The sequence below is a fragment of the Vigna umbellata genome, chromosome 5 (genome assembly GCF_029865625.1).
Source record: "Vigna umbellata cultivar VRB3 chromosome 5, Vumbellata_1.0, whole genome shotgun sequence".
In the NCBI taxonomy this organism is placed as follows: Eukaryota; Viridiplantae; Streptophyta; class Magnoliopsida; order Fabales; family Fabaceae; genus Vigna; species Vigna umbellata.
The window spans coordinates 33133043-33160022 of NC_142169.1; the positions used below are offsets into that span (position 1 = coordinate 33133043).

The following is a 26980-nucleotide window of genomic DNA, read 5'->3' on the forward strand; positions in this document are numbered from 1 at the left end:
AATTATAAACTTATTATTACTAAACATCCTTATAACATTACTGAATAGCTTGAAGAATACACAACATCACATCCATTCCGTGACTCCATGATCCTAAGCAATAAGCTTGAAGACACAATTAAAAGAAATAATCATGGGTGCAGGCATCCGGCATACCAAAAAGGTCACATACTGAAAATGTGTTTCCACTGATATCTTGCACTGAGACAGCAACAGGTTTACCTCAAATTAAGTAACTCGAAACTCTCCCCCTTATAGCTTCCAAATTTTGCATACACATAAATATCAATGTCATCTATTTATTTGTGAGCACTCTAAAAGGAAGAACTTACCCATAAACTTCGCGAAATTGTTCAAGCCATAACCAGTCCCTGGTAGAGTTTAAAGTTTCATTCTATTTTTTATGACAAATATAATTCAACTTTAACTATTTTTATTCTAATTAATACATCATTAAAGAAATCATTTTTCAATTAATTGAAATTCCATTTTAAATTAAACTTGCTTATTCTTGATATTAAATTTCAATTAAACATACTCTTAGCATCAACTCTTCTCTCTCTGAGAGTCAGGCTGCAAAGTGAAAATGCATTCACTGGGATATCGAGCGAACGCGTTGCTGACCTTTGCCGTCACCATTCTGGCTCTTATGTGCGGCATGGCCTCTCTCTCCGACAACTTTAATTCTCCCTCTCCCTCTGCCCAAGTCCAGGTCTCTTCTTTCTTTCCATTTACATTTCTGCTTTATGGATCCATGCCCATGCCCTTTACTCACTCACTCTATGTAGGTCTTGAACATCAACTGGTTTCAGAAGCAGCCCAACGCCAATGACGAGGTAACTTATTCATCTTCCTTTACAATCAATCCCTACCGTTTTTAGAATCTAGGTTTCGCCCGTTCTAATGCCAGGGTTTCTCCTCATTTATGTTCTTTACTTTGCCTGCATTACTTCTCAATCTCACTCTTCAACATCTTCAATTACTTATTTTCTCTCCTGCCTGCACAATCTTAATGTTTTAGTTCTCATACCCTAAATTGTGCCAAATAGTCTTTGCGTCGAATTTTATAGACTAAAACGGATTAAGAAAGTGTATACTTGTGAACTAAACGAGTAAACTCCAAGTGCAACGACTAAGACGAACAAATCTGGCACCAAATGTTTGATTAGGCATTTACCTGATGAGTTTGATGCTGCTCATAATTTGAATTGCACATTTATGATATCATGATCTGGATATCGTATGTCGTAATGAGCATATTGTAGTGTGTTTGGATGAGCGGTTACAAAGTTGATTTTGATATTTGATTTCGGTTAAAATTGACATTGAAGTTTTGTTATTTATGTTTGGATGTTTTATTGTAAAAACAAGTTTGTAGTAAGACTCAGTTTAATTTTTTTTATCAGTGCAAAAGCTACCTAAAGTTTCTTCAATAAGGAATTAATTATGGATTCAGAATTGTTGTAGAATTCAAAGTGAAACAGTTTGCATCTAATCCCTTTAGCTGTTATTAAGAGGTCATCTTTATTCGTTATTTAATCTCATGTGGAAGCCTTTGTATTTTTACAGATCAGCATGACATTGAACATATCAGCAGATTTGCAGTCCCTTTTTACATGGAACACAAAACAGGTTATTCCCTTTAATTTTGATTTTTCATTTAAAGTGCTTTGTCTTTACTCCATTTGCCTCTCAAAAGTAAGAAGGCTGTTCTTGGTTGGAGGAGCGAGAATGAAAATTTATAATGTTTTCATGCCTTGTCATATTATCAACTTTGCCCATGTTTTGGTTGAATTTATTCTGGAAAGGTTACCCCTCTCAGTGAGAGTTTTTAGAGAAAGTGAAACATTATTTCTTCAACTTGATCCTTACGAAATGAGTGTTTGTTTTCTTTTCTATGCTTCCCAGCATAGTGCGTATCTTAATGTTTAAATTGTCTTGCCTATTATTATATCATGTTTAATTTCATGATATATATCTATTCTTGCCCATTCTTTTTTCTGTGTACAAAAATTGTATTTCTGTGGAAACCTTGGTTCTGCTTTATTTTTCTTACCCATGAGATTATTATATCTGACTAGTTATTATTGCAAATATTTTGGAAGCTATAATTTCAGGTCTGTCCATGGACATAGTTTTTTTCATTTTGTATGGTTGCAGGTTTTTGTTTTTCTTGCTGCCGAGTATGAAACTCCTAAGCATTCCGTGAATCAGGTATGAGCACATTTGTTTGTTTGTATCTGCATTTGAAATATAATTATTTCTATTATAAGTTTTCCAGCTCCTTTTTATAACGGAAAAAAATAGAAAGAGACCATAAGAATGGTGCTAGATTTTATTTATACTATTCATGTCACTCGATAGCTTGCGTGCTATTTATCTCCTATGTTGTGTCATGAATGTTGCTTAGGTTCTTGAATTCCATTTTACAGATATCTCTATGGGATGGTATTATACCCTCTAAAGAGCATGCCAAGTTTTGGATTCATACATCAAATAAGTACCGCTTCATTGACCAGGTACACAAATCTAAGCATGTTTTATGACTAATATATGATTTGCTTCATATTTCTTTAAGCCTTAATATTTTTATTTTTTCATGTTCAGGGAAGCAATTTGCGCGGCAAAGAATATAACCTGACTATTCATTGGCATGTTATGCCTAAGACTGGCAAAATGTTTGCAGATAAAATAGTCATGCCAGGTTTCAGATTGCCAGAGGAATATAGATGATGTCTTGTAATGTTAATTCTCTAGCTGTAACTCTAACCTTTTCTATGTCGGTTAGTTCAAAGAAACTAGAATCATGGAGATTGTGTTTTGGAAAGTGAAATCAATAGAGTTTGAATGATACCTAAACATTAGAAGTTTGATTTTAGTCTTCAAATGTCTCTTGAGAAAAAGGATATATATGTGGTGTTCGCTTGGAGCTTTTGAAATTGTCAATCAATTAGAAGCAATAACTCTCTGCCTTGAGGAAGAAAATAATAGCTTTATTGAGGTAGTTTTTTCATAGCAGTTGAAAATTTATATTAAGCTTTACAACTTTTGAAAACGAAAGCATACAGACATAAACATCATGTCACTTGATAATCATTGTTATAAAATTACTTGCATCCAAAATTAATATTAACATTGCACTAATTCAATTGGTAACCTATATTTCAGGTGTAATATTGAGATAAAATCTGAATTGTTGAAATTTTGTTAAATGATTTTAATTTACCGGTTGATCCATGAAATGTAGTTGTCATGATCATTAATGGGAGAGTCACTAGGGTTGAATATGTGGTAGGATTTTGTTAACATGGATGTGAAGAGTTCTTGAGATGTTTAAGTTTCTTGTGAAAATATTTGTTATTGGGGTATGAGTGCGAAGGTGCAGAGAGATTTGGATTTGTTATTATCATGACAGCAAGTGTGATGACGTTCAAGTTCTTCATATGTTAAGGTATTTATGTCTTGGGAGTAGGAGTTCGTCATTTGAGGATTACGAGTTTGTGATACAAGACAACAAGTGTGATGGCATTGCGGGTTGGTTTCTTTTGAGGGTTTTATCATTTATTGTTGGATCTGGGGTTTTGTGTTTCTTTGTCTATCGGTTGTGGTCTCCCATTTATGCATTAGTGTTGGACTCTTCTGAGGGTGAGTTGTAATATATGTTTTTTTGTGTACATGGTTATTTGACATTGTAATTGTATTTTATTTATGGGTTAAATATATTTTTAGTTTCTAAACTATCAAGAGAATTTGTTTTTAGTCTCTCTTTCAAAGTAAGGTATACTTTAATTAACGTTTTTGTTAAATAGAAGGACTAAAATGTATCTTACTTTTAAAGAAAGACTAAAAACAAATTTTTTTGATAATTTAGGGATTAAAAACATATTTAATCCTCTATTTATTTATATATAGGTTGACACGATTAGATAATATTATTGAAGTGGTGGTTCTTCATGGTAGGATATTTGTTAATAATGGGATATTGACAATAGTGGTAAATAAACACATTGTCTTACGAACCAAATAGATGGGGTATTTTGTGATATTAAAGATACTTAAGGAAATGGGATATATTGTAATCAATGAGATGTGGTATATTATAAACAATGCGATTGTATTGGATAAAAGTTTGCAGCTTTTTGGTGATGACTATGGTGTGTGCATATGATAGATATTGACGGGCGTGTGTGAAAACCATGACTTGTGCATTATGTATTTTTTGAAGTTGCACCATTTCTTTTATAATGTATGATGCAATTTTTTTAAGGACATATATCTCGTTATTGTTATGGGATATGTATCTCTTTTGTTGTTAAATATTCAAAACAACGTGTCTCTTTAAATGAACGTGTTATAGGTTATAGGTTGAGGGTTTAGAGTTTAAAATAATTTTTTATATAAACTAAGATAATTAGTATATTTAAATTTATAATTAAACATGACTGTATAATCAAAAAGGGATTATATTGTTTGTTCAAATATAAATACTTTGCCTTTATATAAAAAATACTTCACCTCCATAGGTAGTGAAATTACCATTTTTGTTCTTATCTTCTCCATTTCTTTTCTTTTTTTTTTCTTCCTATACCAGTCATGCATCCCCTTTGCAAATTCTTCTTCAATATAGTTACATTCCATGCAGTGGTTTCTCCTTTGCAAATGTAAATTTTTCACTCTGTCAGAGTTAATAAAATCTTTCTCCAATTAAGTTGTCTTAGCAACTTGCTTTATTTGAAAAATATATTTAAACTGTACAACTTTAAATAAGTTTTTATTCTATTTGGTATAAAATATAATTTAGAATATAAATTTGTATTATTAATTGTATTTCAAGTTTTATTTTTACTAAGAAATATGCAACTTGAAACACAATTGACAATATGGATTTGTATTTTATATAGTACATTTTATAATACAAATTTAAATTTTCTATTAAGTTCAGAATATATTTTTTATTATGTATCCTAGATTGTATTATATAAAATATAATCTAAAATAAAAAGTTATTCTAAATTACATATTCCATAATATAAATTTGTAGTTGGAATTGTGTATCTTATACTGCATTTTTTTATGTTGTATTTTATCTTTACCATCAATAATACAAATTTATATTCTAGATTATACATTTCAAAAAAAAAATATATTAATATTTAATGTTCTAAATGGTATAATCTATGAAGTTTCTAAATTACGCAATTCAGAAATGAAACATGAAATCTAAAATATAAGATAAATTTGAAATTTTTATATTTATAGAGATGCAGTTTGAAATCATAGGGTGCAAGAAGAATTGCCCTTGTTTTGTTTTATGTTCATATTGAGTGGGCTGTCAATGGGCCTTCTCGAAAAAGTCTAGAAACTCCATTTTTTTTTAACATTGAAATGGAAAGTCAGCAATTCATTTTCAACCATTTATTAGTTTCGGGTCGGGTAAAACCCAAATCGAGCATCGGATCATTCTACCCACCCAAATCTGAAAAACCAGTTCCTTCTTCACCATCAAACTCACTCACATCGCAGCTTCAAAAACCGAAGATTCCTTCAACGATCTGCGACCCTCGCGTGTTGCATCCCCATCTCCCACTCCAAACAAAGCCATTATCTATCGAAGGAAAGAGAAAGCGAATCAGAAAGTAAAAAAGAGAAAATGGGGTTTGGTTTGCTAGCTTCGAAGGCCGTCAGGCCCACCTCGAGGCTCCTCCTCTCTTCCCAAAACCCTACCATTTTCCTCCGAACCATCGTCTCCAAGCCTCAGCTTTGCAATCCCGAGGCCTCCGCCGCGCAGCCGGCGCAGCCACCACCCGTCGATCTTCCGCCGCGGACTCCGCTCGCCGGCGCGCGCGTCCACTTCTCAAACCCCGACGATGCCATCGAGGTCTTCGTGGACGGTTACCCCGTGAAAATCCCCAAGGGAATGACCGTTCTCCAGGCCTGCGAGGTCGCCGGCGTCGATATCCCGCGGTTCTGCTACCACAGCAGACTCTCCATCGCCGGAAATTGTCGCATGTGCCTCGTCGAGGTCGAGAAATCGCCCAAACCTGTCGCTTCTTGCGCCATGCCCGCTCTTCCTGGTTAGCTCATACCATTTGTGTTAGAGTGATGATTTGCGTGTCTGTTTTGTGATTATCCTCTATGATGATGATTTAGATCGTTAGATTTTGATAGTTTTGGTGATTCGAGTGATTATGTGTATCGTGACTTATTTTAGTTTGATTATTTGAGTCTGATTTCCGCTGGATAGAATTTTAGATTGGCATTCTCGAACTTAATTGTTGAGTTTCAGGTTTCTTGATGTTGTTCAGTTTTCTTAAGTCGTTGGAATAGTTGTCAACTTTGATCGGTTGATGTCGTATGAACATTACAATTTGTGGATGATGGTGATGCTCGAGATATTCGATTAAGTTATATTGAATACATCATTTAGTCGCCAGCTGACATATATGCGTTCTGTAATAGAGTTTAATTTATATCCATCGACCTTTTAAAATTTTGTAGATAACTCAGACAGAAATTTGATTAGATGACTTTAAGATAGTTAGGCGAACTCAACAAACTTGTTCTACATGACAATTTATTGCTCATTTTGCAGCTTTTATGTGAAGTAGTTTGTGCACAATTTCATTACTTTAGTTTTTCTCTCTTTTTCTTTATTTGCACCGTAGTGTATTGTTATTTTTAAAATTTTAAATTTTAAATTTTAAATGTCAGACATTTGGAGGAGAAATCATAATTTGCCAGTCGGTTTTGCTTGTGGTGTCTTCGTTTTCTTGATCAGATATTACTTAATTTATATTCATATACAGTCAAACGCACAAAAACAGATAAGCATCCTTGGATTTTGTTTAATGAAGTTTTTAACCAGTTGCTGCTATGATTCTTATTGAACATGTAGTCTAATAAGATAAGATGTTCATCTTCAGGGATGAAAATTAAGACTGACACACCTGTGGCAAAGAAGGCTCGAGAGGGGGTGATGGAGTTTTTATTGATGAATCATCCATTAGATTGCCCAATTTGTGATCAAGGTGGGGAATGTGATCTTCAGGATCAGTCTATGGCATTCGGTTCTGATCGCGGCCGGTTTACTGAAGTGAAGAGATCTGTGGTAGATAAAAATCTTGGACCTCTGGTGAAGACTGTGATGACTCGGTGCATTCAATGTACAAGGTCAATATTGGACTATACTTCATAATATTTACCCCTGCAAATCTGATTGTTGTGAATGCAGATTTTAGTATTCTGTTTTCCCCTGCAAATCTTGCTACTATTAATGCAGATTTTAATATTCTATTTTTCCCTGCACATCTGGTTATTGGGAATGCGATTTTAATAAAAAAAACTATATGTTGGAAGTCGTGTTTATGACTTTCTTTTAATAGTTTATTTAAAATACTGTGAAATACTTTGATCTGTAGAATTTTCATTTGAATAGTATTCTTGTAAAATTTAAGGACCCTCTATGTTGCATAATTCTGTTCAAAATGAAATAGTGTTTATTATAGTTAATGAAAGTTCACGGGTCAATTTAACTTGCATATGCTGAAAGTGTGTGATTGTTTTGTTACTTTTTGATGTCAGCTGAGGGTCAGCTTTGGTTTTTGTTTCTGCTTTTGACATTTGGCATGTGTTTTTAATGTTTGAAACCCAACCTTTGACATTTTAGAAACTCTTCTTGCTATCAGTTAAATTGCCTTGGTAAAACAATGTTGTCTGGATGCTTGAAAGTCTGAGTGCTTGAAAGGGATCTGGTGGAATGTTTCTTTATTGCAACAGGTGTGTTAGATTTGCCACTGAGGTCGCTGGGGTTCAGGATCTTGGCATGTTAGGTCGTGGAAGTGGAGAAGAGATTGGGACATATGTTGAAAAACTTTTGACAAGTGAGCTTTCTGGAAATGTCATAGATATCTGTCCTGTTGGAGCTCTAACTTCAAAACCGTTTGCATTTAAAGCCCGAAATTGGGAGTTGAAGGGCACAGAGACCATCGATGTTACTGATGCTGTTGGCTCCAATATTCGAATTGATAGTAGAGGACCTGAAGTGATGCGCATTGTTCCTCGTTTAAATGAGGTTCGGTTTTCTCATGGAAATATTTTGCTGAACTTTTTGTGGTTGCTGCTTCTTTGTGGTTTTTTAAATTATTTAATTTCTCTAAGAAAAACCATTTTCCCGTGTTTGCTAGTTCTTGAAAAATACTTTTCCTTGTTTTGAGTTTGTTTAGTAAAAGAATTGTTGCTTGTAAGCTGATGTTAATACAGTATGTGTAGGGACTGAATTATATAATTTTTAAGCATTAAAACTAAGTGGTAAAGTTTGTACAACTATAAGGAATAAATGAGTAATTAAACCTAGAAATAAGTACAATGTTGTAATATTGAAAATTAAAGAAGAAAAAGAAAACCTTAAACAAGACTAGGTTCGCTAGGTCTACTAGGGATCAAAAATTGTTGAGAAAAGAACAAAAGAAACTTCTTGCTCTTTCCAAACGATTGGAAACGAAAGAAATAGTGAATTTATTCAAAATAATTGTGTACTTACAAAATATCGTCTCAATTCATATTTCATACTAAAGATGATGTTCTAAAAAATTAACATGATCTTGTGAGATCAAATAAACCAATAAGTGGTTTTCTGATTATTTGTCAATGGATAACCATACTTTCTACTAGGAAGCGAGTTTACACCTAACTTACTTTTACAAAACTAGTCTGCAAGGTGAGGTTTGTTTCCACTTATATATTGTAAATTGATCTTATATCTTGTGGATGTGAGATCTCTAACATATCCCTATACGTTGAGGCATGGACATCTTATGCAAAGACTAGATATTTGTGAGTGATCGATAACGAGTGAAAAAATAGGTTCAACAAACCTTGTTGGGATAAACTCCAATATCATATTGTGAAGTAAGTTTAAGCCTGACTCATTCTCACAAAATTGGCTTGTAAGATGATAAGGTTTGTTCCTACTTATATACCGTAAACTAACCTTATCTCCCGTGGATGTGGGATCTCCAATACTTTCAAAATAAAATAATGAGGTTTTAACCTGTGATATTACACTACCATTCATAGGTTTGCTTTACTGAGATATTTGACTGGTCTTATTATTTTGGTAGAGGGTTGTTGGAGATGTAAGGTTTTGAGTGCGATTGTGCCTTTGACTTTGAATAAATTGTTGTACGATGTTAATGTATTTTTACTGCAATTAGATCCTCTATTTTAAATTTTTATGGTAGGGCCATGCAGAGAGAGAATGCTTTACAGAGTTCTGCATGCACTGTATTGGCCACACTCACTGTTATTCAAATAATTTTGTGCCTTTCTCCATATTAGTATTTCATATGAGAAGCTCACGTGAGAGAATCCACATGTGTTAAAATTTTAGAGAATCCTTAATTGTACTTACATGACCGACCTGTGAGGATCCCCTGTAACTGCTGATCTTTTGGAACCAATGATTTTCATTTATCATTTTTAGTGTTGAATTTATAGTTCTTACAGTGTTTTATATTTTTGTGCTTTGGGAAAACTTTGTCTATTACCAATGGAAAAATCACCGTCTTCTTTTTTCTTTAACATAAAACCCTTCTCAGGGAGAGAAGAGGTTGTTTCTGGTCTTTGTTTTGCTATTTTTGAAGCTTGAACTGCTTGCCCATTGCAGGATATAAATGAAGAATGGATTTCAGACAAAACCCGCTTTTGCTATGATGGTTTAAAGAGGCAGAGGTTAAATGACCCCATGATTCGTGGTCCTGATGGACGCTTTAAGGCTGTTAACTGGCGTGATGCCCTTTCTGTGATAGCAGATATTGCCCACCAAGTTAAACCAGAAGAAATTGTTGGAGTAGCTGGGAAACTTTCTGATGCCGAGTCCATGATTGCCCTAAAAGATTTCTTAAATAGGATGGGGTCAAATGATGTGTGGGGTGAAGGCATTGGTGTAAATACTAATGCTGATTTCAGATCGGGTTATATTATGAATACCAGCATTGCTGGTCTTGAAAAAGCGGATGTGTTCCTATTGGTTGGTACCCAGGTATTTGTCACTATCTAATTTATTTTCATTGTATCTCTGTATTTTAAAGTTTCCTGTATATAGATTGTAGATTTTCTTTTGGTACTTCATCTCATAATGATTTAACAATCCACTGATGTAATTTTAATTATTCTACAGTTTTTTTTCCTATTTTTTTAACTTGTCAACAAAATAGGAATCCCGTGTTTTGGCTTTTTTCACATAATAGAGTATTCTATTCTTTTTTCGCTTTTCTTGGATACCTTCAATCCTCTTTATAGGTTGACAACAGCTATGAGAGGTTGGCCTGAAGTCTTACAACGACATTCTGCTTTGGAAAATGAGTTTTTCTTATCATTGATTTTTTTTTGAAAATATGTTTCTGCACTGGATTTGATTTTTTTTGGTTGGGCCTTTTATGCCATGGAGGAGCTTTAGTTTTCAACCCTGTAAAATTTTTGAAGTTTGTGTTTTGACTTAGCTCATCTACTGGTTATATATAGAGCTGGGATCTTCTATGCATGCATAACCTTTTGTCGCTTCTGTTGTCTTTAATTGTCTTATGTGTTCATTCTCAAATTTGCAGCCACGAGTAGAAGCTGCTATGGTTAATGCCAGAATACGCAAGACTGTCAGATCAAACCAAGCCAAAGTTGGGTACATTGGGCCTGCTACTGATTTCAACTATGACCACAAACATCTGGGTACTGACCCTCAAACACTTGTTGAAATTGCTGAGGGTCGCCACCCATTTTTCAAGACACTATCAGATGCCAAAAACCCTGTTATCATTGTTGGTGCCGGGGTTTTTGAGAGGAAGGACCAGGATGCAATTTTTGCTGCTGTTGAAACCATTGCACAAAAGGCAAATGTTGTCAGACCTGACTGGAATGGCCTTAATGTGTTGCTTCTCCATGCTTCCCAGGCTGCTGCACTTGACCTTGGACTTGTTCCGCAATCTGAGAAAAGCCTCGAGTCTGCAAAATTTGTATATTTGATGGGTGCTGATGATGTGAACTTAGACAAGATCCCAGATGATGCTTTTGTTGTTTATCAAGGTCACCATGGTGACAAAAGTGTTTACCGTGCAAATGTTGTTTTACCAACGGCAGCATTCAGTGAGAAGGAAGGGACCTATCAAAATACAGAAGGATGCACGCAACAAACGTTGCCTGCTGTTCCAACCGTTGGTGACTCCAGAGATGATTGGAAAATAATTCGAGCTCTGTCTGAGGTGGCAGGAGTGCGTCTTCCCTATGATACAATTGGGGCTGTTCGTGCCCGAATCAGGAATGTAGCCCCAAACCTTGTGAACGTGGATGAGAGAGAGCCAGCCACATTGCCATCTTCATTGAGACCGTCCTTCACTCAGAAGGTAGACACAACTCCATTCGGGACTGTAATTGAAAATTTCTATATGACTGACGCCATAACCAGGGCATCAAAGATAATGGCACAATGCAGTGCTACGCTGTTGAAGAAGTGAAACATGGGTTTTTTTATTTTTTGGTTTCAATAATGAAGATTCACGTTTATCTATCCTGGCCGTGCAAGACTTTGCTTGCAAAAAACTTATTGGATGTTGGAAGTAGTATCCAATAAATTAAAACTAGGATTTATCTGTTTCATTTGTAATTTGCTGTGTGAAAGCACCACTATTTAGAACTATTGCCGTGTACAATTTGAGTTATCCTTGTGAAACTCATCCATTTCCATGGTCAGGAAATGCAGATACAAATTTTATTGCAATTTATTTACTTTTGCTGTATGCAAGGATGAACAGTTACCCAAGTTAAATTCGACGTACTAGATTACCGGGGTAAGCAGAAAGATAGAAGGGACGAGTTGAAAATTGAGTTGGAACTTTCAAATCACCAAATCGAAGCTTACATTGGGGATTCGGTAGGATAAAATGACTGAGTTCGAACGATACAGATTCATGACTTGGACTGCTTCATCCCTAAGATATTATTACGGACGTTGAAGCAGTCAGTTAATTATATTTGTTACATATAATATGTTGAGTTTATAATAATTATTTTGAAAATTATACTTCAGATGATTTATAATTGAGTAATTCTGTAGAAATAGTTATTTTGATAACATGTGAAAATTAAACTCGAGCAGTTCTCACTTCAGAAGACACGTTTGACATACAAAACGGAACCATACTAGAAGCATAAACATTCCGAAACCTTCTACGATTTTTTATTGTATTGTATTGTATTAGATTTATCTTTTCATAGCATTTGCAGTAGCAACACACTCTAACACAACGAATCTACGGCATGAAAACATGACGCAGGACTGCCAATGATCTTATTTTTCGCTCCTGGATGTGACGAGAGTTACTTTTCCACCTTTGAATATGAAGAGATACCTGTCTGATTATATGCGCTGTCCCAATTCTTCCCGTCAAAATGTCTGATTTCAACATGGGACAATGTTCCAGGGTCAACACATCTAAATGTAACTGCGACCCCATCTGGATTTGAGCGTGGATAATAGAACGATGTTATGCCACAGATTTTACAGAATGTGTGCTTTGCAGTCTGAGCGCCAAAAGTGTAAGTGGTGAGAAACTTCCCAGAATCTCCCAAAAGCTCAAAATCGTCAGCAGGAACAATGAAGTGAGTATTGGCTCTCATGTTGCAGTTTGAGCAGTTGCAATCCCATGCCACAACACTGGATGGAGCAACCACTTTCCACCTTACACTCTTACAATGACAACCTCCAGTGTGTACCACTTTTTCAGCATCCATTTCAGTGTTCTGAACAGCTTATGACTATGAATGAAATGTTGGCTTCTACGGTCACAGGCTCCTGTCAATTATAGTTTGTCATGCACAAAGACTAAGTCAAACAAAGAAGACTGAGATTAGTATCAGAACTTAAAATCAAGTAGGGAACAAGATGGAATCATATCCATAAAAAGGCCTTTTGATTACAAATTCAGTAATAAATAAATTATGGGTTTGTGACAAACCATGTTGCTAACAAGTTACACATTTTGTTTCCAAAGAAAGAGAGACAGAACAAGGTGGAGGGACTTTACAAATCAGAGTGAGGAATTCGGTGAGGCTCACATAAATTAAACATGGACTTCTTTTTCTGAGATGAATAAATCTTTGATTTAACAAAATGGGAAGATCTAAAGATTTAGAAATATAATTTTACAACTCAATCAGGTTTCTTTCTAAGATCTACAAACCATGCACACAAAAGTTCAATTTCCAATCACATTAATGTTAAAACTTATTGTCACTAATCGTCCTTATAGCATGACAGAACAGCTTGGAGAATGTACAACAACATCACATTCACTCCCTGGTTCCCTAAGGATCCTAAGGAGAAAAAGTTCAAGACAATTAAAAGACAAAATCATGGTGCATACCAAAATGGTCACATACTGCGAACGTGTTTCCACTGAGACAACTATCTTGAACTGAGGCAACAATAGCGTTACCTCAAACTACGACAACTCAGCATTCTCCCCCTTTTCTCTTCTCGCTTTCAAATTTTGCATACACACAAACCTCAGTCTTCTATCTATTTGTGAGCAAACATACCATCACAATTAAATTAATCACAGTGGCGGAACCGTATTTTGATACCAAACTAAGTAAGAACTTTCCATAAACATCTCGCAATTGTTTGAAGCCACAAGCAGCCACCCCTCCCCTCGTATCACCTCTTAACCTCCATAAAATTTACAAGAACTTTATGAAATTTCCAACTACCCACTAACCCTAGGAAATAAAAAACCATGGAGAAAGCGTTGTTGGTCTAAATTTGGAACGAACAAGGAAACATTGATCAAAGTGCACGCAAAAGAATAACAAAACAGCTTAGTTCGCAAAGGTATTGATCAACAAAAGGGAAAAGTGTTAAGAAGTACAGAGAAACCCTTTGCAAGAAGCAAAATTAAATCAAAGATCTCAAAACTTTTCACCGTCGCATCATATGTGTATTAAATCAAAAAAAGAAAAAAAAACGAAATATTTATACCAGTTATGTTGTCTTGCAGGTTTGCGCATGTGAACCTCAAATTCACCCAAAAATGGTATTGAACTTACTAATTTTCTTTTGAAGTAGCAAAGGCTAAATTTGCCAATACATTTGGTCCATATGTGAGAACTAAATATTCTATTATTTTGTATTCTTGTTTCATATATATATGTTATTTTCTTTTTTTTTCAATAAAAAGGTCATCAGGACATCAATTTTTGTCCACTAACTAACACGTATTGGTATAGCGCTTGCTAAAATAATGAAGATTCATTTATCTTTAATAATACTAAGTTTTGTATAATTTATTACTGTGTTCACTATTATATGCTTACAGCACAAAACTGGATCTTGTCTCTGTATTTATCAGTATATTATTAGAATTTGAAAATTAATGTTTCTAAATTGCCCCGGACCTTATTTTTGGTTAAAAAGTATTTTTTTATAATAATATGTATTAATTATTGAATACTAACAAAAAAATGTATTAACGAATGGATAAGGGCCGGCTCTAATAATTCTACGTAGCCCATATTATAGTTGAGTCTTATCCTCCAAATTTGAGGCCACTGCTTCCCGCACCCTAATAAATACTAACTGCACCCCCACAATACTAGGAAAAGACCCGAACATCATTCATTACAGTATCACACCACTCACCCAATGTCATTACTGATGTCATCACTACTCTGCAAAGGAAGAAGAAGAGAAAAAATGCAAAAAAAGAACTCGTTTTAGAAAGATTTTTGAGTGTTTCATCCTGCACCTCCAACATCTCATCCTGCACCTCCAAAAATTCCATTTTTAACCTTCTCACATATGCACCTCCAACTTTTCAAAAAAATTTATTTTTTAATAAATATATTTTTATTTTCTTCTCTCTTATTAAAGACATTTAATAAATACATTTTTATTTTTTTCTCTTTCTTATTAAAGTTTCTCTGCACCATTTTAATAATAATCTAATTTAATTTAAAATTTAAATATTATTTAATATAATTTTATATTTTAATAATTATTAAAATATGATTTATATCATAATAATAGTTATATTAAATATATAAAAATCAAATAACTAAAATAAAAGTAATAATGATAAAAATAAAAAATAAAATAATAATAACAATAATATAAAATTTGCTTTAATATATTCAAATATATTAAATTATATTAAAATATTACAATAAATTAAAGAGTTATTAAATTTTAAATAAAAACAAAATTTTTAAAAACTTATTTATTGGATAGTTTTTTATTTAAAATATAATATATATTTTTATAATAGTTTTATTAAAATTACTAAAAATAATAATAAAAGTAATAATAATAATAATAATAATATTTAAAATCACATTTAATATATTTAAATATGTTAAATTATATTAAATTATTAAATTAAATTAAATAAATATTAAAATTAAATATAAAACAAAATTTTGAAAACTTCTTAATCGGATACCCATATCCGATTTATACGTTATCGGATTTCTATATCCGATTAACAAATTTTAAATTTATTTACTATTTAAACTTTAATAATTATTTAATTAAATTAACATTTTAATATAATATAATATATTTAAATATCTTTTATGTGATTTTCAATACTATTTTTATTTTCATTATTATTAACTTTATTTTAGTTATTTTATTTTAATTTTTTAATAAAATTAATATAAAATATAAATAATATTTTAATAATATTAAATTAGAAAAATATAATAAATAATATTATTATTTTTAATTAAATTAAATATTTAGTAAATTTAAAAAAAAAACTATTAACATATTTTACGGTATCCAATAAATAAGTTTTTAAAAATTTTGTTTTTATTCAAAATTTAATAACTGTTTAGTTTATTGTAATATTTTAATATAATTTAATATATTTGAATATATTAAAGTAAATTTTATATTATTTTTATTATTATTTTATTTTTTATTTTTATCATTGTTACTTTTATTTTAGTTATTTGATTTTTATGTATTTAATATAACTATTATTATGATATAAATCATATTTTAATAATTATTAAAATATAAAATTATATTAAATAATATTTAAATTTTAAATTAAATTAGATTATTATTAAAATGGTGCAGATGAACTTTAATAAGAAAAAAAAAAATAAAAATGTATTTATTAAAGTGTCTTTAATAAGAGAGAAGAAAATAAAAATATATTTATTAAAAAATAAAATTTTTTGAAAAGTTGGAGGTGCATATGTCAGAAGGTTAAAAATGGAATTTTTGGAAGTGCAGGATGAGATGTTGAAGGTGTAGGATGAAACACTCAAGATTTTTACGTAACATATATGCCCTCAAAACTCTTTTTAGAACACATTTCACGTATGAATGTTTCGAAAAACTTGTTTCAAAAGACATTATATACATTTTGGGAAGTTTATTTTGGAAATTCCATTATGACAAGTTTATTACGAAATATATTTCATACGTTCTGAAAATTCAATAATGAAAATCTCATTTTAGAAAATTTATTTCCTAAAATTCTATTATGAAAGTTTTGGTTTTGTTCCAAAAATTTCGTAAAAATTACTTTTACAGAGGATAAAATTGCTATTTTAAAAATTTGAAGAGATGTGCGGATAAATTGTGGGGGTGAAGGAAGTAAAACCCCGGGATTTTTCTTATGCATTGGGCTTTGATAAATGGATCTAGATTTTTTTTTTCTTTCTCGTGTTGTAATTGGTGTCGGCATACTGATTCCCGGAGAGCTAGATGAAGAGGTAGAACACAAATTATTGTATTTCACTTTCCTAGGCCAAGCTAGAACATCCATTGTAACAAGGATGTGAGTGAATACAAAATAAAAAGCAAAAGGTAGAAAAGTATGTTAAGAAAAAAATAATGAAGTAAAAAAGTTCATTTTTTGGATTTGAATTTATTTTGTAACTATATAATACATTTTTTACACTATTTTATTTAGCAGAGATTTTTTCTCTTTTAATTCTTTTCTTCTTTTTTACTCCAATCCATCTAACACTTTAAAAACATCTTTTATTTGCTCCTATTTCTTTTGTATCTACTTCACTTTTAATATATAAACAAAGGCATGTAAAAATATATAGTTTTATGCTATTTAATGCATCAGATGAAACTTCACTCATAGTAATAACTAACACTTAGATATTGACCACCGAATCCACATTTATTGAATATCTATTATATCATCCTAATATATATATATTGCTTTCTCTCAAATGTACTCGATTTGTTTCACCTGTTCTTATATTCCCATGCACGTGTCCGTGTATTTAAAAATATAGACTTTTTGTTAGAATATTTAAAGGTGTAGATTGTCTAAAATCTAAGATTTGTGTCTCATTCAATTAATCATTTTAGATTCTAAGTAGATGGGAAATTGTATAATTGATAATTCTCATGTTATCGTAGAAAAAACAATAATTGTTTAAGCTTCTTATACTATTGATCATAACAAACCTTTCTCTGTTTCAATTATTATATTAGTTCTTCAGATTACTTTTGATTAGGTTTAATATGATTAATGTTGTTGTTTTTGTTAAAAGTTTCAAGTATTGTTTTTCTGAGTTCTTGCAAAATAATTTGTTTTATTTATAAAATTTGATGAGAAAAGTATGATTTGTTAGTAGTAAGAGTTGATGATTTTGCTTTTGTCTAAAGATAAGGAGAAAGTGAAAGAAAGGATGGGTGGGGGAACAGGTCCATGTTGTTTGAGGAGGTTGTGAAACAAATCACATGCCAATCCAAACACTTCCTTTGGACCACATACACATACTCATCCCATTTTTAGCTTCATTCAACACTTCCTTTTATTTAACTATTTTTTTATTTCAATCACTCAACTTCTTTTCATAAACATCCAAACAAAATTTTATTCACTTCGTAAACCTTCAGATTAAACATTATTTTTCTTCTTTAACCTTTAAACTTAAAACAAAAATACATTCAATATAATAATAATTAATCCTAATAATATTTTCTCAATAAATTTAAAATTGAAACATTACTCCCACTTACAGACAATGAAAATACTTGTACACATATATTAACTACTGTTATCATCAAAAATATTAATCTAATATTCAATTTTAGTTGGAAACATCTACTGCTACAAATTTCTGTCATGATGTCTGCTTTTTTATAATCAGAAATTGCAAAAGAAAACGTTAAAATTGGTAAGGACAAAAAAAAATACTGTGCTGGGATCATGGTTGACCTTGGTCCATGATTGTGACCATTCATTAGTAATACATTCATCTTCTTTCTTTTCCATCTCTATCTCTAAAATCGACTACTTACTCCAACCAAATGTCTTATCTTTAATCTAAATTTAATATTTTAAAATTTATATTCCACTGTTTAATTTACTTGAATTTGGATGGTTCAAATTACGGATTAATGTAGTAAAAAAAATCGATTTGTGTTTTTTAACAAAAAAATATTTTTATTTTAAATAAATAACATAAATATATAAATATTTTTATTTTATATAAATCACTACTAATATTTAACAAAATAATGTCATGTTAAAAATAAAAAATATATTTATAAATTTATAAATATTTAAATTAAATTTAAATTAAATTGTATATTCATAAAATTTTAGTCCATTAACCAATTCAACCACAATTATTCATTTCAAATTTATTTATAATCATGATTTGTTTATCAAATCTAATCTAACCGTATACTTAATCTTACATTTAAATTTATCGAATTCGGTAAGATACGGTTTTCTTTCTCGTAATTAACTTCCACTTACCTAAACTCATCCTTATATTTCACGTTTTATCATACTTTATTGCTAATTATTTTCTAAATTATATAAATAAATAACTTATTCTAAAAAATAAAATATATTTGAATGATACTTACGTTTATCTCAAACATCCTGTGTCAATTGAAAGATACTATTGATAAAAGAAAATATATGATCTCTGACATCTGCTACATGATATTGAATGTTATGCAATATATTAATTATGATTTTATGTGATGTCCCACGATATATCTGGTGGTCTAAGTTTGTACAGAGCAATGATTTACAAGTGGAAATGGCTTGAAGTGAAATGTCTCTTCAAAGTGATCCATAGACATAGAACTAACTTCTGTTGACTTATTCAATAATTACATTTATAAATCCAATTCCACTGTCAATGTTTATCGTTTTTTTTTCTTCCCTATATATCCATTATTAGATTTCGTATGGGAAAAATACCATGTGCTTTTAGAACATCCAGTCTTAATAATTAAACTTCGTATGATTTATAATTAAAATTGATAATTTTTTATAAACTGAGCTTTTTAAATATTTATTACATAAAAAAATTATATGAAAGTATGTTGAAACAAAACTATGTCAGTTTTGAAAAGGGTCGAATTCCAACCTTGCCAATATCAATGATTAAGTGGGTCGTGTGATGAAACATTTTATTTTGGGTTAAATATGTTTTTAGTCCCTAAATTATTGACCGTTTCTGGTTTTCGTCCCTCTTCCAAAGTAAGGTACAATTTAGTCTTCAATCTTTAAAAAACGTTCGTTTTAGTCGAAAAAACGAACGTTTTGAGGACTAAAACGAGGACTAAAAACAAAATTTTGAGGACTAAAACGAACGTTTTTCTAAAGAATGAGGACCAAATTGTACCTTACTTTGGAAGAGGGACGAAAACCAGAAACGGCCAATAGTTTAGGGACTAAAAACATATTTAACCCTTTTATTTTTACCAGTAACAGCGTACCTCTGATTCCACTGTTTCTTTTCTGGGATGAGAACAGAGCAATAAATGACATCTAGGTGAATTATGAAAAGATGATTTTACAGTGTAAAACTTTTCTGTATGAAATTTGTTTGGTCAGAAAGTGGGAATTATATTATCGAAACCCTAATGATGATGGGTTAGATATATAACATAGGTTAATTAGTTTTGAATGTATGATCTTTTAACATTTATTCAAGACAATAAAGTGTTTTCTATTTTCGTTTCAGTTAATTTGGACCGTGTTTCGACTGAATCCGAGCGGACCCTGTTAAAACACACTTGACCGTGCGGACGAATGATCACGAACGCTGGAGACGGGCGGACGAACGATGCGGCAGCGCGGACCGGACGCTTTCTCTCCAGCTGATGCAGACCGGGCGGACGGTACAGTGATGGACGAACGCTGTTCCTCACTCCAAGCCGGGCGGTCGTCCTCGTACTCCAAGCGCAGCTCCATACTCCAAGCCGGACGGTCGGGTACCTGTCAAAGGCACTCCGACGCTCAAGTCAGTAATATGACAGAGCGTTATTTTATGCATGTATGTGTTGCGTTCTAAGCAATCTGTCCAGAAATCATACCTGAGACCTTTATTTATACTGATTGTGATGGGCTTTTACCTTTTTGGGGGCCCGGAAACTGTCCAATAATACATTAATCTTTATTAAGGGCTTTTAATGTGTCATTAGTATTTAACTGTGTGGTTAACCGGTCATAATGATGGTCAGCCAGGATGGACGGTCTGATTGGTATTCGGCCAGTGACGTCCGGTCAAAGTGATGGTCGGCCAGGATGGGAACCAGTAGGATGGCAACGTTCGGCCATACTGAACGCTCGGCCTTGGTACTCGACACGGGCGGACGTCCCATCTTTGGGAGGACGTTCGGTTTCCTGAATGCCATCTTGGGCGGGCGCCCCATTTTGAATGGCTGGACGCTCGTCCTGATTACCATCTTGGGCGGACGTCCCATCTTGAATGACTGGACGCTCGTCTTGATTACCATCTTGGGCGAACGTCCCATCTTGCATGGCTGGACGCTCGTCCTGATTGCCATTTTGATGGGCGGCAGTGTTAACCGCTCGCTCAGTCTATGCTGGAAGGACCTGTCAGTACCGTAATTCTAGGATTATGAAATAAATATAAACGAGGAATAGAATTTATGATATTGCTATCGATATAAAGACAATGATGGTTGATTCTTTTGATAAAAAAAATCCATTAAAAGCACAAGAAACAGGATTGGTCAATTTTTAAAATAAAATTATTGAACACTTTACCTAGATGTATTATTTAACATTCGTTAAATCAATAAAATAATTTTTTTACATAATTGCGAACAAATGAACAATGAAAAATTATCATCAAAATATGTTTTTGGTGGATTACACATTCTTTCATTTCGTTATATGAAAATTTTAACCACAAATAAAATCAAACACATAAAAAATAAAACCACACATTAAAGTCCAAACACAGAAACTTAAGAGTAATTATACATTTTACAGAGAAAATATTTTTAAATCAAAATTAATATAATCATTTTTTTATTTATATGGACGAAACCAATGTACTGTAACCTAACTATTTTTTCTTAATTTTTAATGATTAAACTGCTCGTTTGAAATAATTGATACGATTAATAAACAAAACAAAATATGATACTAGTTTATATAAAAATCAAATAAAAGAAGTAAGATTTCGTCTGTCTCAGAACAAGCCTCCTACCATCTATTTTAGGGTTATGAATAAGTGTGATATTTTTGAAGTAATTATTATTTTATACAAAATTACTCTGTGCTTTTTTGTCTTAAACTTTTATCTCAATCCACCGACCAAATTCGAAGTTATTTAAAATATAAAACATTAAGCTATTTTATGATCAAATAATTTTTAGTCCTATTTATCGAAACCAATTCCATTATTGAAAAATAAGCATATGATTAATAAGCTCAAATACATATCAAAAGTGTGTAAAAATTGTATTTATCATTATACATACACACAACTGCAGCTCAGTCTAATTTTACCGCTTTATATTCTTATTAGGAATTAAACAATGGGTTGGCATGTAACTGTATTGAGAACTTTTTGTTACTAATACGAAATTTTTAGAAATTAAAGGTTGAATAATAGATTGAGACATGCTTAATATTTCAATTTCTTTATTTAATATTTTTAGTTTTTTTAGGATTACTTATGACTATATGCGAATAATCTTTGTTTTTCTATGTTTGCTGCGTAACATAACCCATACCGATTGTTTATAATTAATATTTCTTGTTTGGTGTTATATTATATTCTTATAGTTCGATCCTTCTCTTATTAATTTATACATACTGTTCTCCAAATATTTTATAAGTAGTTTTAATATAAATATAATCAGACAATATTGATGTGGAGACTAAAAAATTGTATTATAATTAGTTAATTTCAAGTTTTATACGGAGAGTCTAACAGGTGATTATTGGTCAAGAATGTTTCATATGACCCGTGAATTGCTTCTTTATGCATTGACATGTGTTTGGGAATTTGATATCCAACATCATTTGTTTGATGTTCAATGAATAATGAATATTCAGTTTTGCATCCACTGGCTATTGTATTTTGTTTCTTTGTCTACATACATTGTCCACTCAACAATCTCTACACTGGAATGACACGTGTGATTTCAATTCGAATTACTCTCTTGCAAACTTGATATTTATTTTTTAATAAAATTGAGTAAACTTTTGTACGATAGTATTGAATACATTTTTTGTATTTTCCAGACATGAAATTTTATCTATTTTAATACTATTTTAAACAGGACAGAAAATTCGTAGAAAAATGCTTCGCCTACTGAGGGTTACATAGCTATCAATCTAGATGGTTGTTTTACATAGTGACAAAATAATAGATAATTTGCAAGCTTTTGTCGGATAATTTTTCAAACGCATGCATTGAAACGGGGGACATAATCTGTGAGCTGTACAGAGTAAGATGCAAGTAAACAAATTTTTCTGATAAAAAAAAGTAAACGAACTCTATAATGTGACAAAATACGCAAACATTATATGGAAAAGTTATAGGATTTCCAATTGGGACAAATGAATTTGCGGCTCATTATTTAGATAAGGTGGATTCACTGTTTTTCACTAAGAAGTAGAAAAAAATGCTTAAAATGTCTTCATAATATCCATATTGTTTATAACATTGTATGCACATGCACTTATATTATAGATTAGGGTCCGCAATACTATCGTTTTTACTAGCACCATCTTGTATCGTTCTATTTTTATTCGATGAATCATTTCCATCTTCATATAATTGCGAATTTGCGAGGCTTACAAGCTAACTTTTATAATATGCATTATCTTTGTAATTCAAACCTACCAACCTTGAAAATTCATTTATTTTAATGTCTCTTTTAGCCTCCACACATGTCACATACATGCCAATGTGCTTTATGAGACATCCATGTTTTTTCACGTTGGAAAAGTTGGAAAAGTTGTTATTATCCCAAGTTTAAGCGCAACATTTTTTTGTTCATATTTCGTTTACATGCGCTCAGGAAGAAGAATACAGAAATTTCCTCACATGAATTACAAAAAGGACAAAACCAAACTTATTCACGCATTTTCTAATTTCTCTTTTTGAGATTCGTTTTTGTCAGTAACGAATTAATGCATAATCTCCATATAGTGAAAAATCACATCATTTTCACGAACTCATAATAATGTGTTCCAAGCTTGCCTGTAAGAAGTTCTGTGTATGTTATTCTTATATTGGATTTCTCGCTACTATGTGCAACCCAAATCCAAGTATAACCTTTTTGCATTATATGTATGTCAATATAATTCCAATGTTACCGTTGATCTTCTTGCTAGTATTTGAAACCATAAGAAAAGCTAAAAAAGCATGTGACAAACATTATACCATTTGTGTAACCAAAACTCTCATCTTTTCGTTGAATTTCCAATCTGCCATTTCACTCTCTTACAAAACTATCCTCCTCATTTTTCTTCCATTTTCAAGTACATTTGAAAATCTCATAAGAATTTCTTCCTCAAAAAATTGTAAATTTTTGTCATGTAACAAATTAAATAATGAATAAGGCGTGAGATAAATATAGGGTTTTCATTTAAATATAAAAATATTTTTTATACATTTCTGTCTAAATTTTTGGAGAGGTTTTTAATTTTTTTTATTGAGTAAGTCCCTTTTGGATTACGACTAACAACCGAATTAAAGAAATATAGCATTAAGATAATAACTGCGGAAAGTGTAACTGCTTTATGAGCTGTGATCAATCCACTTATAGAAAAAATAAGGTTAAATAAGTTTTGGTAAATATAAAACGAACCAATAATAAAATTCATACTTTATATTTATTTTCATTATTTTTAATATTTAATAAATACATAGATTTAACATTGATAACTATTTTATCACTTTTAAATTAACAATATTAATATATTAATTTTTTATCGATAATTCAGTATCACGGATTAGTATACGTACATCTATATCTACAAATATTTAAACAAAATAATTATATGACAGTAGTATTAATTTGAGAACAGTAAAACTATTTGGAAAATAATAAAATTGTTGTTACATATATTTGTCAAAGATTAAATATAAAAAATTGAAATTAGAAATGTAGTACAGAAGTATTATTTAAGTCTAGAAAATGTTTTGGCGGGGATGTAACACTTTAGGACTCTTTCTTTTTCACTAACTGGAGTTGACCACTACGCATACATCACCTTCTGTCGTACCACTACTGTAGCCAAATGTTGGGTTACCCACTTCTTCTTCCAAGAACCAGCTGTTCTTCACCAACATCATATGTCGCCTTCCTTCTCACAACCATATCCTACAAATATATATTTAATTATGTCATTTTAATCTTCTAAAAGTACTGAAATATATTATTCGTCTAAAATTAATAACAACGTGTTGGATGAAATTAAATAGGATTGGTGCATATGTTAAAAGAAGAAAATACTATAATTGAAATAAAATTAAGAGTTTTTTTTTATAAAAAAAAAAGTGGTTTTGGTGTGGAGAAGTATCCGGAACAGTGAGAAGTATGGAGCGTGGTAATAAAGAAGGGGCGTAAAGAGAGATGATAGGACATAAATGAAATTATAAAATCATCTGAGCAAGACACACCTTCCAACTTTAAATATCTCACCCCAAATTTAATTGGGTGGGATCACAACATAACATAACGTAAGATGCAGAGATACATACACGCAGATAGATCTAAATTTCCCAGATAGAATTACCACATCCACCCCATTCAACCCATCAAAACGCGTCTTCTTTTCGCCTTTATTTCTTCCCTTCCTCCCCCCTATATATACACCATTACAACCTGCGATGCCATACTCTCCTTCGACAAACACTAACATCATCATGACTCCGACCCTCTTCTTCCTCTTCATCTTCTTCTTTCCTCTTCTCTCCTCTGCACACAACTCCTTGCACCTCAACCACACCTCATTCTCACTCTCTTTCCCTCTCACTTCACTCCCTCTCTCCACCAACACCGCCTCCAAGATGCTACGCGACTCTCTCATTGTCTACTCAAACCGCACCAGAAATACCACGCGACTCGCTTCGCCTTCTTCTCCGTATAACTACAGGCTAACCTTCAATTACTCCATGGCTTTGATCGTCAACCTTCCCATTGGGACCCCACCGCAGGTTCAGCCTATGGTGTTGGACACCGGAAGTCAACTATCGTGGATTCAGTGTCACAGAAAACCACCCAAGGTGCCTCCCCCAACGGTGTCCTTTGATCCTTCTCGCTCCTCCACTTTCTCTAATCTTCCCTGTACTCACCCCGTTTGCAAACCACGAATTCCCGATTTTACCCTCCCCACTTCCTGCGACCAGAACCGCCTCTGTCACTACTCCTACTTCTACGCCGACGGTACCTACGCCGAGGGAAATCTCGTCAGAGAAAAATTCACTTTCTCTCGTTCCCTTTTTACCCCTCCTTTGATCCTCGGCTGCGCCACTGAGTCCACCGACCCCAGGGGTATTTTGGGAATGAATCGTGGACGCCTCTCCTTCGCTTCACAATCTAAAATTACCAAATTCTCCTACTGCGTTCCCACCCGAGAAACCCGGCCTGGATCCACTCCAACCGGGTCGTTCTACCTGGGCCACAATCCGAACTCTCTCCGGTTTCGGTTTATCCCAATGTTGACTTTTTCTCAGAGTCAACGTATGCCAAATCTTGATCCCTTGGCTTATACTGTCGCCTTGCAGGGGATCAGAATCGGGGGCAGAAAACTGAACATTTCGCCGGCGGTTTTTCACGCCGACGCTGGCGGGTCGGGTCAAACCATGGTTGACTCCGGATCCGAGTTTACTTATCTCGTTAATGAGGCTTATGATAAGGTGCGGGCGGAAGTAGTGAGGACTGTGGGGTCCAGAATGAAGAAGGATTACGTGTACGGTGGCATTGCGGACATGTGCTTCGACGGGAATGCGATTGAGATCGGACGGCTGATAGGGGACATGGTGTTTGAGTTCGAGAAGGGCGTGGAAATAGCGATTCCCAAGGAGAGGGTTCTGGCTTCCGTGGAGGGCGGGGTCCACTGCGTCGGGATTGGCAACTCTGATAAATTGGGTGCGGCCAGTAACATCATCGGGAATTTCCATCAGCAGAATCTGTGGGTGGAGTTTGATCTCGCCAATCGCAGAGTGGGTTTCGGTGCGGCAGATTGTAGCAGATTGGCTCCATAGAGGGAAACCCTTAGATACGTGTTGGTGCATGTACCTTACGTGTGTCAGCTGTAGGTAATTAGGGATTTTTGTACGAAGGAAATATCACGTGTCACGTGTCGAGGAGTGTGATACCGGTGAGATGATGATGATGATGATGAAGAAACTAATCACACGGTCCAAGAGCGATGAAGAAAAAGAAAGTTCTGCAACTGTTGCCATGATGATACGATAACGTGGTTCGTTCAAGATCGACGAGTGGGGCTGCTTTTGGAGTATGTGTGAGGAAGCCACATAAGTATGTTGTACACTGTAATATGAAGGAGACCATGACACAATGTATATATACGAGGATTAATTAGAGTATGTCTATTATATATTTAATATTAATATATATGAACCATTGGTTTGTTTTTTTAATATAATATGATATATAGTATAATGTGATGTCCTCTCCTTGAACCTGTTA

General features: G+C 32.8%; 4 protein-coding genes across 7 annotated transcripts; 3 read left to right on the plus strand and 1 right to left on the minus strand.

Annotated features, from left to right (window-relative positions):
• Nucleotides 1–513: 513 nt before the first annotated feature.
• On the plus strand, nucleotides 514–2929 carry LOC124834103 (signal peptidase complex subunit 3B-like). The gene is made up of 6 exons (XM_047308712.2): nucleotides 514–712; nucleotides 789–836; nucleotides 1570–1632; nucleotides 2161–2214; nucleotides 2433–2519; nucleotides 2608–2929. The coding sequence occupies exons 1-6, from the start codon at nucleotides 587–589 to the stop codon at nucleotides 2731–2733; spliced, it is 504 nt and encodes a 167-aa protein (XP_047164668.1). The 5' UTR covers nucleotides 514–586; the 3' UTR covers nucleotides 2734–2929.
• A 2572-nt stretch (nucleotides 2930–5501) lies between these two features.
• EMB1467 (NADH-ubiquinone dehydrogenase) lies at nucleotides 5502–11786 on the plus strand. The gene is made up of 5 exons (XM_047308770.2): nucleotides 5502–6074; nucleotides 6924–7170; nucleotides 7777–8071; nucleotides 9665–10039; nucleotides 10605–11786. Exons 1-5 carry the CDS (start codon nucleotides 5651–5653, stop codon nucleotides 11502–11504), a joined length of 2241 nt encoding a protein of 746 aa, XP_047164726.1. The 5' UTR covers nucleotides 5502–5650; the 3' UTR covers nucleotides 11505–11786.
• Nucleotides 11787–12125: 339 nt separating this feature from the next.
• Nucleotides 12126–14166, minus strand: LOC124834141 (carbon-sulfur lyase). Of its 4 annotated transcripts, none has more exons than XM_047308766.2 (2): nucleotides 14027–14166; nucleotides 12126–12841 (listed from the first exon to the last, which is right to left on the minus strand). In XM_047308766.2, the coding sequence occupies exon 2, from the start codon at nucleotides 12778–12780 to the stop codon at nucleotides 12367–12369; it is 414 nt and encodes a 137-aa protein (XP_047164722.1). In that variant the 5' UTR covers nucleotides 12781–12841; nucleotides 14027–14166; the 3' UTR covers nucleotides 12126–12366. The 4 variants fall into 4 exon arrangements, with proteins under 4 accessions (XP_047164722.1, XP_087971610.1, XP_047164724.1 ...); XM_088115484.1 differs by having other exon boundaries at nucleotides 12126–12871; nucleotides 14027–14145; XM_047308768.2 differs by lacking the exon at nucleotides 14027–14166 and adding an exon at nucleotides 13485–13991.
• A 10820-nt stretch (nucleotides 14167–24986) lies between these two features.
• Nucleotides 24987–26980, plus strand: LOC124834119 (aspartic proteinase PCS1-like). Its single transcript, XM_047308732.2, has one exon. The coding sequence runs from the start codon at nucleotides 25156–25158 to the stop codon at nucleotides 26530–26532; it is 1377 nt and encodes a 458-aa protein (XP_047164688.1). The 5' UTR covers nucleotides 24987–25155; the 3' UTR covers nucleotides 26533–26980.